Source organism: Nerophis ophidion, linkage group LG03, assembly GCF_033978795.1.
Source record: "Nerophis ophidion isolate RoL-2023_Sa linkage group LG03, RoL_Noph_v1.0, whole genome shotgun sequence".
Lineage (NCBI taxonomy): Eukaryota > Metazoa > Chordata > Actinopteri > Syngnathiformes > Syngnathidae > Nerophis > Nerophis ophidion.
The window spans coordinates 44,970,038-44,987,177 of record NC_084613.1 but is presented as its reverse complement, the minus strand read 5'-3'; the positions used below and the strand labels follow the sequence as shown (position 1 = coordinate 44,987,177).

Genomic DNA, 17,140 nt, shown 5'->3' with positions numbered 1-17,140 from the left:
CCTAGGGAGGTGTTTAGGGCACGTCCAACTGGTAGGAGGCCACGGGGAAGACCCAGGACACGTTGGGAAGACTATGTCTCCCGGCTGGCCTGGGAACGCCTCGGGATCCCCCGGGAAGAGCTAGACGAAGTGGCTGTGGAGAGGGAAGTCTGGGTTTCCCTGCTTAGGCTGTTGCCCCCCGCGACCCGACCTCGGATAAGCGGAAGAAGATGGATGGATGGATGGATGGATGGTGTTTCCGTCTGTGGCGGCATGTTGAAATGATTTCACTGCGCTTGTTGAGGGATGATAGATCTGGATGATATATAATAAACAGTTTCTCTTTTAAGCAATAGTGGTAATAAAAGATGCAACCTATGCTTAAAAGAGAAACTGTTTATTATATATCATCCAGATCTATCATCCCTCAACAAGCGCAGTGAAATCATTTCAACATGCCACCACAGACGGAAACACCTCCTAGGTAACTCATGAGCCAATCACCACACCCTACGCCTGCCTGTACCCACTCACTCTGTGCCCTATATAAACCATTGTATGTGAATGCCATCCATCCATCATCTTCCGCTTATCCGAGGTCGGGTCGCGGGGGCAACAGCCTATGCAGGGAAACCCAGACTTCCCTCTCCCCAGCCACTTCGTCTAGCTCTTCCCGGGGGATCCCGAGGCGTTCCCAGGCCAGCCGGGAGACATAGTCTTCCCAACGTGTCCTGGGTCTTCCCCGTGGCCTCCTACCGGTTGGACGTGCCCTAAACACCTCCCTAGGGAGGCGTTCGGGTGGCATCCTGACCAGATGCCCGAACCACCTCATCTGACTCCTCTCGATGTGGAGGAGCAGCGGCTTTACTTTGAGTCCCTCCCGGATGGCAGAGCTTCTCACCCTATCTCTAAGGGAGAGCCCCGCCACACGGCGGAGGAAACTCATTTCGGCCGCTTGTACCCATGATCTTATCCTTTCGGTCATGACCCAAAGCTCATGACCATAGGTGAGGATGGGAACGTAGATCGACCGGTAAATTGAGAGCTTTGCCTTCCGGCTCAGCTCCTTCTTCACCACAACGGATCGGTACAACGTCCGCATTACTGAAGACGCCGCACCGATCCGCCTGTCGATCTCACGATCCACTCTTCCCTCACTCGTGAACAAGACTCCTAGGTACTTGAACTCCTCCACTTGGGGCAGGGTCTCCTCCCCAACCCGGAGATGGCACTCCACCCTTTTCCGGGCGAGAACCATGGACTCGGACTTGGAGGTGCTGGTTCTCATTCCGGTCGCTTCACACTCGGCTGCGAACCGATCCAGCGAGAGCTGAAGATCCCGGTCAGATGAAGCCATCAGGACCACATCATCTGCAAAAAGCAGAGACCTAATCCTTCGGTTACCAAACCGGAACCCCTCAACGCCTTGACTGCGCCTAGAAATTCTGTCCATAAAAGTTATGAACAGAATCGGTGACAAAGGACAGCCTTGGCGGAGTCCAACTCTCACTGGAAATGTGTTCGACTTACTGCCGGCAATGCGAACCAAGCTCTGGCACTGATCGTACAGGGAACGGAACGCCACAATAAGACAGTCCGATACCCCATACTCTCTGAGCACTCCCCACAGGACTTCCCGAGGGACACGGTCGAATGCCTTCTCCAAGTCCACAAAGAACAAGTAGACTGGTAGGGCAAACTCCCATGCACCCTCAAGAACCCTGCCGACAGTATAGAGCTGGTCCACAGTTCCACGACCAGGACGAAAACCACACTGTTCCTCCTGAATCCGAGGTTCGACTATCCGACGTAGCCTCCTCTCTAGTACACCTGAATAAACCTTACCGGGAAGGCTGAGGAGTGTGATCCCCCGATAGTTGGAACACACCCTCCGGTCCCCCTTCTTAAAGAGAGGAACCACCACCCCGGTCTGCCAATCCAGAGGTACCGCCCCCGATGTCCACGCGATGCTGCAAAGTCTTGTCAACCAAGACAGCCCCACAGCATCCAGAGCCTTAAGGAACTCCGGGCGGATCTCGTCCACCCCTGGGGCCTTGCCACCGAGGAGCTTTTTAACTACCTCAGCGACCTCAGCTCCAGAAATAGGAGAGTCCACCACAGATTCCCCAGGCACTGCTTCCTCATAGGAAGACGTGTTGGTGGGATTGAGGAGGTCTTCGAAGTATTCCTTCCACCTATCCACAACATCCGCAGTCGAGGTCAGCAGAACACCATCCGCACCATACACGGTGTTGATAGTGCACTGCTTCCCCTTCCTGAGGCGGCGGACGGTGGACCAGAATCGCTTCGAAGCCGTCCGGAAGTCGTTTTCCATGGCTTCCCCGAACTCTTCCCATGTCCGAGTTTTTGCCTCCGCGACCGCTGAAGCTGCACACCGCTTGGCCTGTCGGTACCTGTCCACTGCCTCCGGAGTCCTATGAGCCAAAAGGACCCGATAGGACTCCTTCTTCAGCTTGACGGCATCCCTCACCGCTGGTGTCCACCAAGGGGTTTTAGGATTGCCGCCCCGACAGGCACCAACTACCTTGCGGCCACAGCTCCGATCTGCCGCCTCGACAATAGAGGTGCGGAACATGGTCCACTCGGACTCAATGTCCAGCACCTCCCTCGTGACATGTTCAAAGTTCTTCCGGAGGTGGGAATTGAAACTTTGTCTGACCGGTGACTCTGCCAGACGTTCCCAGCAGACCCTCACAATGCGTTTGGGCCTCCCAGGTCTGTCCGGCATCCTCCCCCACCATCGCAGCCAACTCACCACCAGGTGGTGATCGGTAGAAAGCTCCGCCCCTCTCTTCACCCGAGTGTCCAAAACATGAGGCCGCAAATCCGATGACACAACTACAAAGTCGATCATGGAACTGCGGCCTAGGGTGTCCTGGTGCCAAGTGCACATATGGACACCCTTATGTTTGAACATGGTGTTTGTTATCGACAAACTGTGACGAGCACAAAAGTCCAATAACAAAACACCACTCGGGTTCAGATCCGGGCGGCCATTCTTCCCAATCACGCCTCTCCAGGTTTCACTGTCGTTGCCAACGTGAGCGTTGAAGTCTCCCAGTAGGACAAGGGAATCACCCGGGGGAGCACTTTCCAGTACTCCCTCGAGTGTTCCCAAAAAGGGTGGGTACTCTGAACTGCTGTTTGGTGCATAAGCACAAACAACAGTCAGGACCCGTCCCCCCACCCGAAGGCGGAGGGAGGCTACCCTTTCGTCCACCGGGTTGAACTCCAACGTACAGGCTTTGAGCCGGGGGAAAACAAGAATTGCCACCCCAGCCCGTCGCCTCTCACTGCCGGCAACGCCAGAGTGGAAGAGGGTCCAATCCCTCTCGAGAGAAGTGGTTCCAGAGCCCTTGCTGTGCGTCGAAGTGAGTCCGACTATATCCAGCCGGAATTTCTCGACTTCGCGCACTAGCTCAGGCTCTTTCCCCCCCAGTGACGTGACGTTCCACGTCCCAAGAGCTAGCTTCTGTAGCCGAGGATCGGACCGCCAAGTGCCCTTCCTTCGGCTGTCGCCCAGCTCACAATGCACCTGACCTCTATGGCCCCTGCTATGGGTGGTGAGCCCATCGGAGGGGTGACCCACGTTGCCTCTTCGGGCTGTGCCCGGCCGGGCCCCATGGGAACAGGCCCGGCCACCAGGCGCTCGCCATCGTGCCCCACCTCCGGGCCTGGCTCCAGAAGGGGGCCCCGGTGACCCGCGTCCGGGCGAGGGAAATCTGGGTCCATGGTTTTTCATCTTCATAAAGGTCTTCGAGCTGCTCTTTGTCTGATCCCTCACCTAGAACCTGTTTGCCTTGGGAGACCCTACCAGGGGGCTTTATGCCCCCGGACAACATAGCTCCTAGGATCATTGGGACACGCAAACTCCTCTACCACGATAAGGTTGCAGCTCAGAGAGGAGCTGCAGCTCAGAGAGGAGTGTATGTGAATGCTTCCATTAAAATCTGATGATTGAGGGAACCCCTCATGAAATAGTTCTGTAGAGATGACGTAGTCTTGTGATTTTTCCCACACCTACATATATATATATATATATATATATATACAGTATACAATACAAACCCCATTTCCATCTGAGTTGGGAAATTGTGTTAGATGTACTGTAAATATAAACGGAATACAATGATTTTCAACCCATATTCAGTTGAATATGCCACAAAGACAACATGTTTGATGTTCAAACTGATAAACTTTTTTTTTTGCAAATAATCATTAACTTTAGAGTTTGATGCCAGCAACACGTGACAAAGAAGTTGGGAAAGGTGGCAATAAATACTGATAAAGTTGAGGAATGCTCATCAAACACTTATTTGGAACATCCCACAGGTGTGCAGGCTAATTGGGAACAGGTGGGTGCCGATGCCTCAGACGGCACTATATCAAAAAACGACATCAATCCCTAAAGGATATCACCACATGGGCTCAGGAACACTTCAGAAAACCACTGTCACTAAATACAGTTTGTCGCTACATCTGTAAGTGCAAGTTAAAGCTCTACTATGCAAAGCTAAAGCCATTTATCAACAACATTCAGAAACGCCACCAGCTTCTCTGGGCCCGAGATCATCTAAGATGGACTGATGCAAAGTGGAAAAGTGTTCCGTGGTCTGACGAGTCCACAATTCAAATTGTTTTTGGAAATATTCGACATCTTGTCATCCGGACCAAAAGGGAAGCGAACCATCCAGACTGTTATCGATGCAAAGTTCAAAAGCCAGCATCTCTGATGGTATGGGGGTGCATTAGTGCCCAAGGCATGGGTAACTTAAACATCTGTGAAGGCACCATTAATGCTGAAAGGTACATACAGGTTTTGGAACAACATATGCTGCCATCTAAGCGCCGTCTTTTTCATGGACCCCCCTGCCTATTTCAGCAAGACAATGCCAAGCCACATTCAGCACGTGTTACAACAGCGTGGCTTCGTAAAAGCTGTTTATTATATATCATCCAGAGTGCGGGTACTTTCCTGGCCCGCCTGCAGTCCAGACCTGTCTCCCATCGAAAATGTGTGGCGCAATATGAAGCGTAAAATACGACAGCGGAGACCCCGGACTGTTAAACAACTGAAGCTCTACATAAAACAAGAATGGGAAAGAATTCCACTTTCAAAGCTTCAACAAATAGTTTCCTCAGTTCCCAAACGTCTGTTGAGTGCTGTTAAAAGAAAAGGTGATGTAATACAGTGGTGAACATGCCCTTTCCCAACTACTTTGGCACGTGTTGCTGCCATGAAATTTTAAGTTAATAATTATTTGCAAAAAAAATAAAGTTTATGAGTTTGAACACCAAATATCTTGTCTTTGTAGTGCATTCAATTGAATATGGGTTGAAAAGGATTTGCAAATCATTGTATTCCGTTTATATTTACATCCAACACAATTTCCCAACTCAAATGGAAACAGGGTTTGTACATTTTTTTTTCTCAGTGTGGCCCGTGAGTCAAAATTATTGCCCAGGTCTTAATTAATAAGTAGTATTAATTCTCATATTATCATTTTTTATAAACTCAAAGACAATACAGCAGCAGTACAAGAAGCTCAAGTAGCTAGGATTACATCTTGCAAGTGGTCAAAGGAGCAAGGTGATTTTTCACTATGCAAGAAATGTAGTTCCTCAGTGTTAGCTCTTAGAGTAAGAATGTCACTTTAGCTTGGTTAATATGCAGGTCACTGCATATTAATATGCAGATCACTGCATATTAACATAGAGTTGTTCGCGTTTTTTTTTAAATATTTTTTGAGGGCTTTATATTCGGAATAGATGAATTCCCTTTGAACTTATAGGTTTTTTGTATATTTATTTAACATGACTTCAACAACAAGAGAGAGCCTTTAAAGAGAGAGCTTCCATTGTATACAGCCGTTGTTTAGATGTTACATTGATGAAAACTTGCTATGTAAGGTCGGAAGATGTCAAAGGAAAATTCATCTGAATTTGATCCACATTTTAATTTAATTTGGAAAGCCCCACTTTGCTATGCTTGGATTTGAGTTTTAAAACCTCGTCAGATTAGGTTGTAATTTGTTTTGCTTAAGTAAAATGGTATTAAATGGAATGTTGTCCTGAATTAAATTTTACCTCTGTTTAGCTATTAAGATCCTGTATTTATACTCCTTTTGACTAGGGATGAACAGTATACAGAGTACCGGTATTATTTGCTACTGTTTCCTAATTGTGTCGGTCCAGCAGGATTGTTAAGATTCTGAACAACTCGCTACGGCTATCAGTATTTCGTAATTAGGTGACGCGGTCACATTTAGTTCAAGTGTTGCTGCTAAAAAAAAAGATACTAGTAAAGCAGGTTGAAATAATCACAAAAAACAAAGCCACGCCACACAAATGTTTGGAACAGAACACTATTTCTTCCACAAAAGTCCCTCAAAGTCACACGCACTTTAAAAGAGTTACTGTCAGTGCTTTATCCATGTCTGCCGCTACATCAACCGTCTTCCTAGCGATCCAGTAATCCATAGGCCAATGTTAATCCACTCAAAAAAGTGGATAATTGAAGTAATATAATAATCCATAAAGTTGCTCTGCAGTAAGATTGCATCCGCTGACAGGTATCTTGTCGCCGTCTGACATCACTCAAAACATTCCTTGCTAAAATGCACATCCACCTAACATGTTAATTGATTGTATTGATTTATATTGTACATTGATATGATACATCATGTAAAAGGTCTGTACTCTGCAAATGCATTTCTTGCGCTGAAAATATTGTTGACTTGTTTGAGACTTAAAAAGCAGGTGTTAAGACTTCCCTGCTGTGAGATTTTACATAATGTTGGTGATGTACAACTATGGAGGTTATTTGTGTCTTTATTGTGGAAGTTTTTTTGACACTGAATTTCTATCATTCCATCCATCCTCCACCGCCTGTCCCCCTCATTGGGGACACTGAATTCATTTAACTGAATTTTTTGCGTTTAAATTTTGTGAACTGAATTTTTTTACATCAAATTATGCTGACAATTTCATCAAAAAAAATCTGTGTTTTAAAATTCAGTCCATAAAAAATTCAGTATAAAAAAACATAATTATATAAAAAAGCAAGACTTCAAAAAGAAAGACTTCCATCCATCCATTTCCTACCGCTTATTCCCTTTGGGGTCGCGGGAGGCGCTGGTGCCCACATCAGCTACAATCGGGTGGAAGGCGGGGTATACCCTGGACAAGTCGCCACCTCATTGCAGGGTCAACACAGATAGACAGACAACATTCACACTCACATTCACACACTAGGGCTTACTTCCAGTAAATTAGGGCTGAAGCAATCAATCCTCTCTCAGAACCAGCCAATGAGGTGTCCAGTTTGAAGTCACGTAAATGGTAAATGGATTATAATTGTATAGTGCTTTTTTACCTTCAAGGTACTCAAAGTGCTTTGACACTATTTCCACATTCACCCATACACACACACACACACACATTCACACACTGATGACGGGAGCTGCCATGCAAGGAATAACCACGACCCATCAGGAGTCTTGCCCAAGGACACAACGGGCTCTAGGATGGCTGAAGCTGGGATCGAACCTTGGACCCTCAAATTGCTGGCACAGTCATTCTACAACCCCATCCACGCTGTGCTTGACACGTAACACAGGTCCTGCAAAACGGCATAAAAAGGCAGTTTCCTGGGCTACCCTGGCATAATAAAACATAATAAAAACTTCTGACCACCAGAATTACACACACTATCACCTGACCACCAGGTGTGAACTCACACACACTAGCGTCTGACTACCGGGTGTTACATCACACACACTAGGACCTGACCACCAGGAATGACATCACACACTAGCACCTGACTACCAAGCGTGACGTCACACGTGCTAGCATTTGACTACCAGGGGTGACGCCACATACAACCACCAGGTGTGACATCAGACAGACTAGCACTGGACCACCAGGTGTGACCTCACACACACACACACAATCAGCAGGTGTGACGTTAGACACACTAGCACCTGACCACCAACTGTTACATCACACACACTAGCACTTGACCTCCAGGTGTGCAGTCACACACGGCACCTGACTACCAGGTGTGACGTCATAACACGGCATAATCCAGCGTTTTCAAACTATAGAAATGATTCCAATTGTTACAATAGGCACATTTCAGTCATTTCTACAACAATGTTCTGCAGAACAGTGATATTATATTGAATAAGTGGATATTTAAAAAAAAAAAAATCTTTATTTTTCCGCCATGTTCGTTGCATCTTTGTTGTTCTTACTTGGGAAGTAGAGGAACAACGATCATATATTTTAAATATTCAGTGTTTTATTGTTCATAGTTAATATTGTAAATCCCACATTCTGTATTTTCATTTACATTCTAATTGTCCTTTTTATTAAAAAAGTAAACAGACCATTTCAAAAACGGAATTAACTTTTAGTTTTTTACTAAATTATATGACAGGCAGAGAATGTACATGAAAATACAGCATGTGGAATTTACAATATTAGATATGAACAATAAAACACGGAATATTGAGAATGTATGAACATTGCTTATCTACTGCAGACCAACTCCTTGAACAACATCTTTATAATCCAGCAAAAACAACAAAGATGCAACAAAAACTGCGAAACATAAACGCAAAGGGTAAAAAGCATCCATATATATTCGATATAAAATCTCTGTTCTGCAGACCTTTGTTGTGGAACTCTGCCTCTGTCTTACATTCGCTGCTCCGTGTACAAGCACCCACTCTACCCCACTCTCTCCTTATGCCCGGTCTGCATGAAACAAAGTTTCAGTGCAGACTCTAACCATTGGAATCATTACTGTTGTTTAAAAACATCCAGCGGGCCGCTGAAATATGACGTGTTATGACATCACACCTGGTGGTCAGGTGCTAGTGACTGTGATGTAACACCTGGTGTTCAAGTAGTAGTTTGTTTGGCGTCACACCTGGTGGTCAGGTAGTAGTGTGTATGACTGCACACCTAGTGATCAGGTACTACTGTCTGTGATGTAACATGCTGGTCAGGTAGTAGTTTGTGTGACATCACACTCGGTGGTTAGGTGCTAGTGTGTGTGATGTAACACCTGGTGGTCAGGGGCTAGTGTGTGTGATGTAACACCTGGTGGTCGGGTACTAGTGTGTGTGACGTCGCACCTTGTGGTCAGAAGTGATTATTATGTTGTATTATGCCAAAGTAGCACAGATAACTGCCTTTTTTAGGCTGTTTTGCAAGACCCGTGTTACGTGACTTCAAACTTGACACCTCATTGGCTGGTTCTGAGACAGGATCCATTCCTTCAGCCTTAATTTACTGAAATTGAGTCTGATTTGTGAAGCAGCAAATTTTTCGACTTTGAATTTTCATACACTGAATTTATTTTACTTTTTTTTTCACAGATTTTTTATACACTGAATTTAAAATCATTATGAAATTGTCAGAATAATTTGATGTAAAAAAATTAAGTTCACAAAATATAAACGCAAAAAATTTAGTTAGATAATTTCAGTGACAAAAAAAAGCTTTCCTAATAAAGACACAAAATAACCTCCATATACAACCTCAAAAAATGCATTTTTTCACATCTTTATTTACACCATTTATTCAGACAAGAGCACCAATAAATACTGGTATCAATAAGGAATATCGACATTCGTATAAGTATCAATTAAATCCTAATGATATACGGTACATACCTACTTTTGACAAAGTTGAAACTATGATGACGATTTAATACAACTATGAATGGGCTTGTGGGTCAACAGAAGATGCTGAATAAGGTGAACTTGGGTCACCCGGCGCGCACCATAAACTACAGTCCTGAAGGAGACATGGTGGCCATTGGCATGAAGAATGGAGAGTTCATCATCCTGCTAGTTGCTTCTCTCAAAATCTGGGGCAAGAAAAGGGACCGGCGCTCCCCTATCCAAGACATTAGGTGAGGGTGGTATAAAGAATAATTTTTTTTAAAATAGGTCAAAGCGATATATCGAACAAGTGCTTTGACATCTATGAGATTTTGTACATAAGCCTGCTCTCAGGACTACTTCCCTGGCATAAACACACTATGTCAGGGGTCTGCAACCTGCGGCTCTTTTATCCCTGTGTTGTGCCTCCCACTAGTTTATGTTTCTGTGTACTGTGGCCACTACACTGTCCTTTGAGGCACTGTCATGAGTCTTTCAAAGTTCTGCACCAGCCAATCAATTCTAGGGTAGGACTAGAAAAATTATCAAATTTTAATTTCGATTTCAATTATGGCTTCTAACGATTAGGATAATATAATCATCAAAACAAATGATTAATGGGCCGTGCAACGTGCATGCACATTCTGGACATTGTGACGTTCAAACAGATGGGAGGGAATAAGCAAAAAAAGAGCACAACCTACTAGAAGTTTGGGACCTCATCATGGTTGCTACTTTTTTTTTGACACAATGCAAGTATGCCTTAGCAATTGATTGATTGAAACTTGTATTAGTAGATTGCACAGTACAGTATATATTCCGTACAATTGACCACTAAATGGTAACAACCGAATAAGTTTTTCAACTTCTTTAAGTCGGGGTCCACGTAAATCAATTCATGGTAATCACTACACTCAAAAAAAAAGTAAGGCATATGATTTCTGCGTTAATGTAACTGTGGTCGGAGTCACATAATTAGACAATAAAATGGAATCCACTGTTAAACGCAGAATATCAGGGAATTTGACATAAATGTTTATAAAAATGTTGTCATTGTGAGAAGAAACATTTGTTTGGAAAAAATAATATCTCAGGTAATGTTCATTCATCCGCAAAACACTCAACAGCGCCACAGGGTGTTCTGAACTAAACAATGTCAACCAAGTCATTAGTACAGATATGTGGATGACACATGGGTTAAATGAGAAGTCAAGAAGTGCATGCCTTCACCAACCCCAGCGGACAAAAACATCAAGTTTATGTGAGGATTTAAAAGACAGCAAGTTGCCTTTTTTGGACTGTGATGTCCGCATTGGGGAAAACAGGAGCCTCCATGGCCTCGGGGTTTACTGAAACACATATTGATCAGTACCTATTTTTTGACTCACACCACCCACTGGAACACAAACTGGGCGTTATCAGAACCCTATAACACAGAGCTGATGATGTTCCTACCAGCCCACAGGCCAAAGAGAAAGAGAAGAGGCATTTGAGGGAAGCCCTCACAACCTGTGGTTACCCCAGCTAGTCGTTTGTAAAAAGTGCATCCAGAAGAAACAAGAACAGAGTGACAGACGCAAAAATATTATCAATCCTAATGTATCAGGTCTATTTGAGAAACTCAGAAGAATTTTTAACCAACACAACATCCCGGTACATTTCAAACCAGGCAGGCAACACTGTGAGACAGACACATCCTAAAGACCGGACACCCCATGCCTACAAAAATAATCTGGTGTATGCTATCCAGTGTAATGATGAATGCACTGATTCATATATTAGAGAAACAAAACAACCACTAAGCCATCCATCCATCCATTTTCTACCGCTTATTCCCTTTAGGGTCGCGGCGGGCGCTGGTGCTTATCTCAGCTACAATCGGGTGGAAGGCAGGATAAATAATAAATAAATAAATGGCTTGTACTTGTATAGCGCTTTTCTACCTTCAAGGTACTCAAAGCGCTTTGACACTACTTCCACATTTACCCATTCACACACACATTCACACACTGATGGAGGGAGCTGCCATGCAAGGCGCTAACCAGCACCCATCAGGAGCAAGGGTGAAGTGTCTTGCTTAGGACACAACGGACGTGACGAGGTTGGTACTAGATGGGGATTGAACCAGGGACCCTCGGGTTGCCCACGGCCACTCTCCCAATGCGCCACGCCATCCCCACCCAGGATACACCCTGGACAAGTCGCCACCCATCGCAGGGCCAACACAGATAGACAGACTAAGCCAGTGCTTCTCAAATAGTCGGGCAGGCCCTCCTGGGAACATGCTTTTTTTTGCCATACCAGAATATGATGAAGTGTATGTAGCACTTTGTTTCACTGGGAGACAAGGAATTATGGATGTGTGGTTTCCTTTAATGTTAATAAGCTTACAATGTTAAGCAGAGGTATAGTTATGACAATTTTATGGACAAATTTTGCTATTTATAGTCACAAGGGTGAGTGGGGGGGGCGATATCTACTTCCTCCTAGTGGGGGCGTAACAGAAAATATTTGAGAAGCACTGCACCAAGCAGGGCAGCACGGTGAAAGAGGGGTTAGTGCATCTGCCTCGCAATACTTAGTTCCCGGGTTCACTCCTGTGCTCTGGATCTTTCTGTGTGGAGTTTGCATGTTCTCCCCGTGACTGCGTGGGTTCCCTCCGGGTACTCCGGCTTCCTCCCACCTCCAAAGACATGCACCTGGGGATAGGTGGATTGGCAACACTAAATTGGCACTAGTGTGTGAATGTGAGTGTGAATGTTGTCTGTCTATCTGTGTTGGCCCTGTGATGAGGTGGCGACTTGTCTATGGTGTAACTCGCTTTCCGCCGAATGCAGCTGAGATAGGCTCCAGCACCCCCCACGACTCCAAAATGGACAAGCGATAGAAAATGGATGGATGGGTGCACTAAGCAGACGTATGGTACAGCATAGACGAGACAAACTCCTCAGGCCAAGACTCAGCTGTCTACTTGCACCTCAGGGAGAAACAGCACTCCTTTGAGATTCTGGACAGGGAGGACAGATGGTATGAAAAGAGGAGTGAGGGAAGCCATCTATGTCAAGGTTGCAAAAACATCCCTGAACAGAGGAGGAAAGGCCTGTGACGCCACCTATCTACCACATACAACACTGTCCTTTCAGCCTATCTTAAAAGACTCCGCAATTTAGTCTCTAACAAATAACAGAATATCTCTAACAGGCATTAAAAACCTTCTGGTCACAGATGCTCTTTTGTGCCATTTGTTTACAACTCAATGAAGTGCTAACTTAGTGTGTGATTCCGACTGTTGTTTGGCGGTTAGTGGTCGATCCACAGATATCGTTCTGCCACACAATACCTCAATGCCAACTAAAGGAAATTATACTTCAACGACTATAGTTGGTATTTAAAGCAGTATTGCTTGTTGGTATCTCAACCATTTTTGTTTTTTTTTCACTATGACAGGGCGAACCCATCCTTGCCCTGGCACACCCTCCTGGTACTGGAGTATAAATATTTGGGGTTTTAGCACCAGCCACTAGACCAGATCTGACCAATCTAAGTCTATGAGCATGAACTCATGAAGCCTATTTGGATGAGAGGCGAAACGTCTTCTAAGACAAACCAAACCAACCCTCACATTTACACCAATAAAGGATTTTTGCATTTAATGAGCAAACATTTTATTGCATTTTATTTTACCCAAAAAGTACACACCTACTGGTGGTAAATATGTGTAAAAAGTAAAAAATTGAATTAAAAACAAGTAAAATGGAAAAACTGAATTTTATTGCTCTTTTATATTGCTATTGTTATTTAAATGTATTGCTATTATTAATTATTTGACTTGTTGTGGTTTATTTGTTACTAATTTATATTCTTCTTCTTTTTTTTAAATCCAGGTTTTTTTAACTATAAAGTTGTGTTTTGGTTGTTCAAAAATACTCCAAAAATATAAATTAATAAACAATGTTGTAATTATTTGTGATTAAAATATCAATCAAAATAGTTGTGATTATTATTTTTGCCATAACTGTTCAGACCTCTTCCTAAAGGCAGTCTTTCCAGGTGAGAAACCATGACATTTAACTTTTCATGATTTAGCAACAACGGTAAATAGAGAAGGAATGAGTGTTTTTAGAAATGTTGCTTTGTTACAATACTTTAACTGCAAACAAAGAAGGCATTTTTGCAAAGGTAGGCGGTATTCCTCATGAGTGAATCGCATCAACACAGGACAAGAACCAAAAGCCAACCAATTACTGCCTTTGCTATGTCGCTGTGTTGCAAGGTACGTCACGCTACAGAAGAGGATTTGGAGGAGGATGAAAGAGCTGCTTATAGAGCAAAAGTACAGAAACCATGGAAACACCTAGTAAAGGAGAAACATGGAAGAAAAGGAGTGTGACAATCAGTGTAAGGCATAATAAGGTGTGGGTTTTAACAAACTCTAGGGAAAAAACTAGTAATGAAACCACAAACAAAAAACCATTCAAAATACGAGTAAAAAAAGAACATGACGGGAACAATGTGATAATACATTAAAGGAAGCTATATAGCATTAACTTCAATATAGTGGTCCGATCGGTTTTGTGGCTCCAAGTGTGAGCTTTTTTTTTTGTCCTTTCTAGCTTCTCAGGCAAATCATATAGTTGATGTAGATGCCCATATCGGCTGTTCAGATTTACTTTACAAAAGAGAAGTGTAGGATACTTTTCTTGTTGCCTTATTTGAATTTGACTTTATTAAATGGATTTATATTATCGTTTGGTGCAGCCGGGCCGGAGCAGGAGGGGATAGAAAGAGAAAAAAAGGAAGACCGAGGGGGAAATTGTGGGGATAAGAAGGGGATTAGACAGAGAGACAAAAACAACAACAGCAAACACAACAATAATAACAACACCAGCACATACGATATGTATAAATATGATTGTAAAAGTGATAGCAAAGAAGCAGTTAGTGAAATGAATAATAATATAGAAATGACAATGAACATTTTTACACTACAACTGGAGCAATACAAAAACCAATAGAAAAAGCGCTATTGATAATGAACAATACTAATAGTTTACCTCTATTACCAACAATACAGTTGTTCAAATGCAACAATACCTATACATAATGATAACTTCCAAGTGTGAGCTTGATTATGTGGAAATTGTCCCAAGTGGCTCTTTTGATGCAAAAGGTTTCCAACCCCTGCTCTATGCGTTTGTTTAGGGCCACAACTACTTAGGGGACCGGTTACCATGGCGACCAATCACTTCAGTGGCTGATCACCACTGTGGTCGTCGTGCTCTGCAGGTGTTTGCTTGTTCTACTTTGATGGACTGGATTACCTAATGGATACAACTATAGTTTGTTCCTGGTTAATTTCAATTTAGCAGTGAGTCAACATGACCTTTTAACAGTTTTAGTTTGGTTTAGCAAGATCGCAGCTGCATCCATTCAAAAGCCCATAGAGATAATTACTAATCGCTTTGAATGCCGTCATTGTGACAGATGTATGGCAGTATTTCTAAAACAACCATACTATTTAAATGTATATTGTAACCGTACCTTTTCCCTAAAGATATGTCTAAAATACATTAGTTTTTGCCCATTTACTGTGTTTTGTTTAGCGGTACTCTTTCAATAAATACAATCTCAATAAATGCAATCAACCAACCAATACTGTTTTGAATTGGCTTCACGGCGCTAGGAGTTATCAAACACTTTTCTTTCCTATTATGCCACAAAGTGTGAAGCAAAATGCACCACTTTTTAAGGTTTTATATATATATATATATATATATATATATATATATATATATATATATATATATATATATATATATATATCCATCCATCCATCCATCCATTTTCTACCGCTTATTCCCTTTCGGGGTCGCGGGGGGCGCTGGCGCCTATCTCAGCTACAATCGGGCGGAAAGCATATATATATATATATATATTTATTTTTTTTTTTACTTGCTTGCTCTTCATACTGCTGTTTGCAGTCCTATTATTGTTACGATCCGGCATGGTGTGATGTCTGCGCTTACAAAGATGTCGAGGACAGCAGGTCGCTTGCAGGTTACTTAATGATTAAATTCCAAGACGCAAAGTAAAATACAAAACTTAGGTACGATTCTATTCATGGAATGAACCTCGAGGTTAGCTCGAGGCTTACTTAGTATAGTGACACAAATTACATGCGAAGAAGTTAAATAGTCAAAATGCTCGTAGAACGTATTTAAAGAGTCGCGTATAGCGACTGACACCAAGAGCCGAGTGAACGGTGACACAGGTATTTAAAGGGGCGGGATTAGCAACAAAAACTCCTAGTGGGAACACGAATCACTAAGCAAAGGCAGGTGCGTCAAATCAGCGCACCTAGTAACAAAGTAAACAAAACAAACCAAATGGTGCTTGGAACAAAACTAAACTAAAACACAGGAAAAGGCTACCAAGCATAAACTAAGACATGACCAGGGCAACGGATCATGACAACTATATTTGCAATCTCTTCTTGCCATCTGCCCGTCACTGCATCTGACCACTGATTGGTCACCTGCTGCATGCGGTCAGCCATTGAGGTGCGGTGACGTTCCCAAGAAAAGTCAGCACCACAGAGCTCAGTGAGCTTTTTGGCGGTCTAGTGAACACAGGCTTCAGTTGGAGCGGCAAAGTGCTAGTCCTTGACTCGTCTCTATTCAATACAGAGTAACATTATTTTTGGACGGTATAAGGTGCAGGGGACCAAAACTGCCTTTTGAAAAAGTTATGGTCTGACAGACCCAGCGTGTCTCTTTCCAGGTTCAGCCCAAATTCCCGCTTCCTGGCCGTCGGCTCCACTGAGAGCGCTGTCGACTTCTACGATCTGACGCTCGGCCCGCAGCTGAACCGCATCAACTGCTGCCGGGATATCTCCAGCTTTGTCATGCAGATGGACTTCTCTGCAGACAGCACGTACATCCAGGTGCAGACCCTACAGCGGTGCATTCAGGGGTCCCATCACACACCCACTAATGTTCCTTTTGGCTTTGAATCAGGTCTCCACTGGTGCTTACAAGCGCCTGGTCTATGAGGTGCCCTCAGGGAAGCACGTCTTAGAGCAGTCCCACATCGACAGGATTACCTGGGCTACCTGGACCAGGTCAGATGAGAAGCACTGCTGTTGTGTTCTTACTTGTGCTTTGACCTTTCCATCACTGTTTGCAGTGTCCTCGGCGACGAGGTGGTTGGCATCTGGTCCCGTAACTCAGACAAAGCAGACGTCACCTGTGCCTGCGTGTCCCACTCAGGCCTTAATGTGGTCACAGGTGATGACTTTGGAATGGTCAAGCTGTTTGACTTCCCATGTCCAGACAAGTTTGTAAGTATGATTGGACTTCCTTTTACTTTCATTGTTTGTTTGGTTTTGACTATTTTTTTGTAATAATGTACAGCAGGGGTCTCAAACTCAATTTACCTGGGGGCCACTGGATGCAGAAACTGGGTGA

General features: G+C 43.9%; 1 protein-coding gene across 3 annotated transcripts in view; it reads left to right on the top strand.

Moving 5' to 3' along the window:
• Positions 1 to 17,140, top strand: part of eml5 (EMAP like 5) — a 114,268-nt gene that overhangs the window by 87,855 nt on the left and 9,273 nt on the right. For all 3 annotated transcript variants that reach the window (XM_061895337.1, XM_061895336.1, XM_061895338.1), the window contains 4 exons: positions 9,753 to 9,925; positions 16,455 to 16,617; positions 16,691 to 16,794; positions 16,860 to 17,013. In XM_061895337.1, coding sequence (XP_061751321.1) covers positions 9,753 to 9,925; positions 16,455 to 16,617; positions 16,691 to 16,794; positions 16,860 to 17,013 — 594 coding nt within the window. The remainder of the gene's footprint in view (positions 1 to 9,752; positions 9,926 to 16,454; positions 16,618 to 16,690; positions 16,795 to 16,859; positions 17,014 to 17,140) is intronic.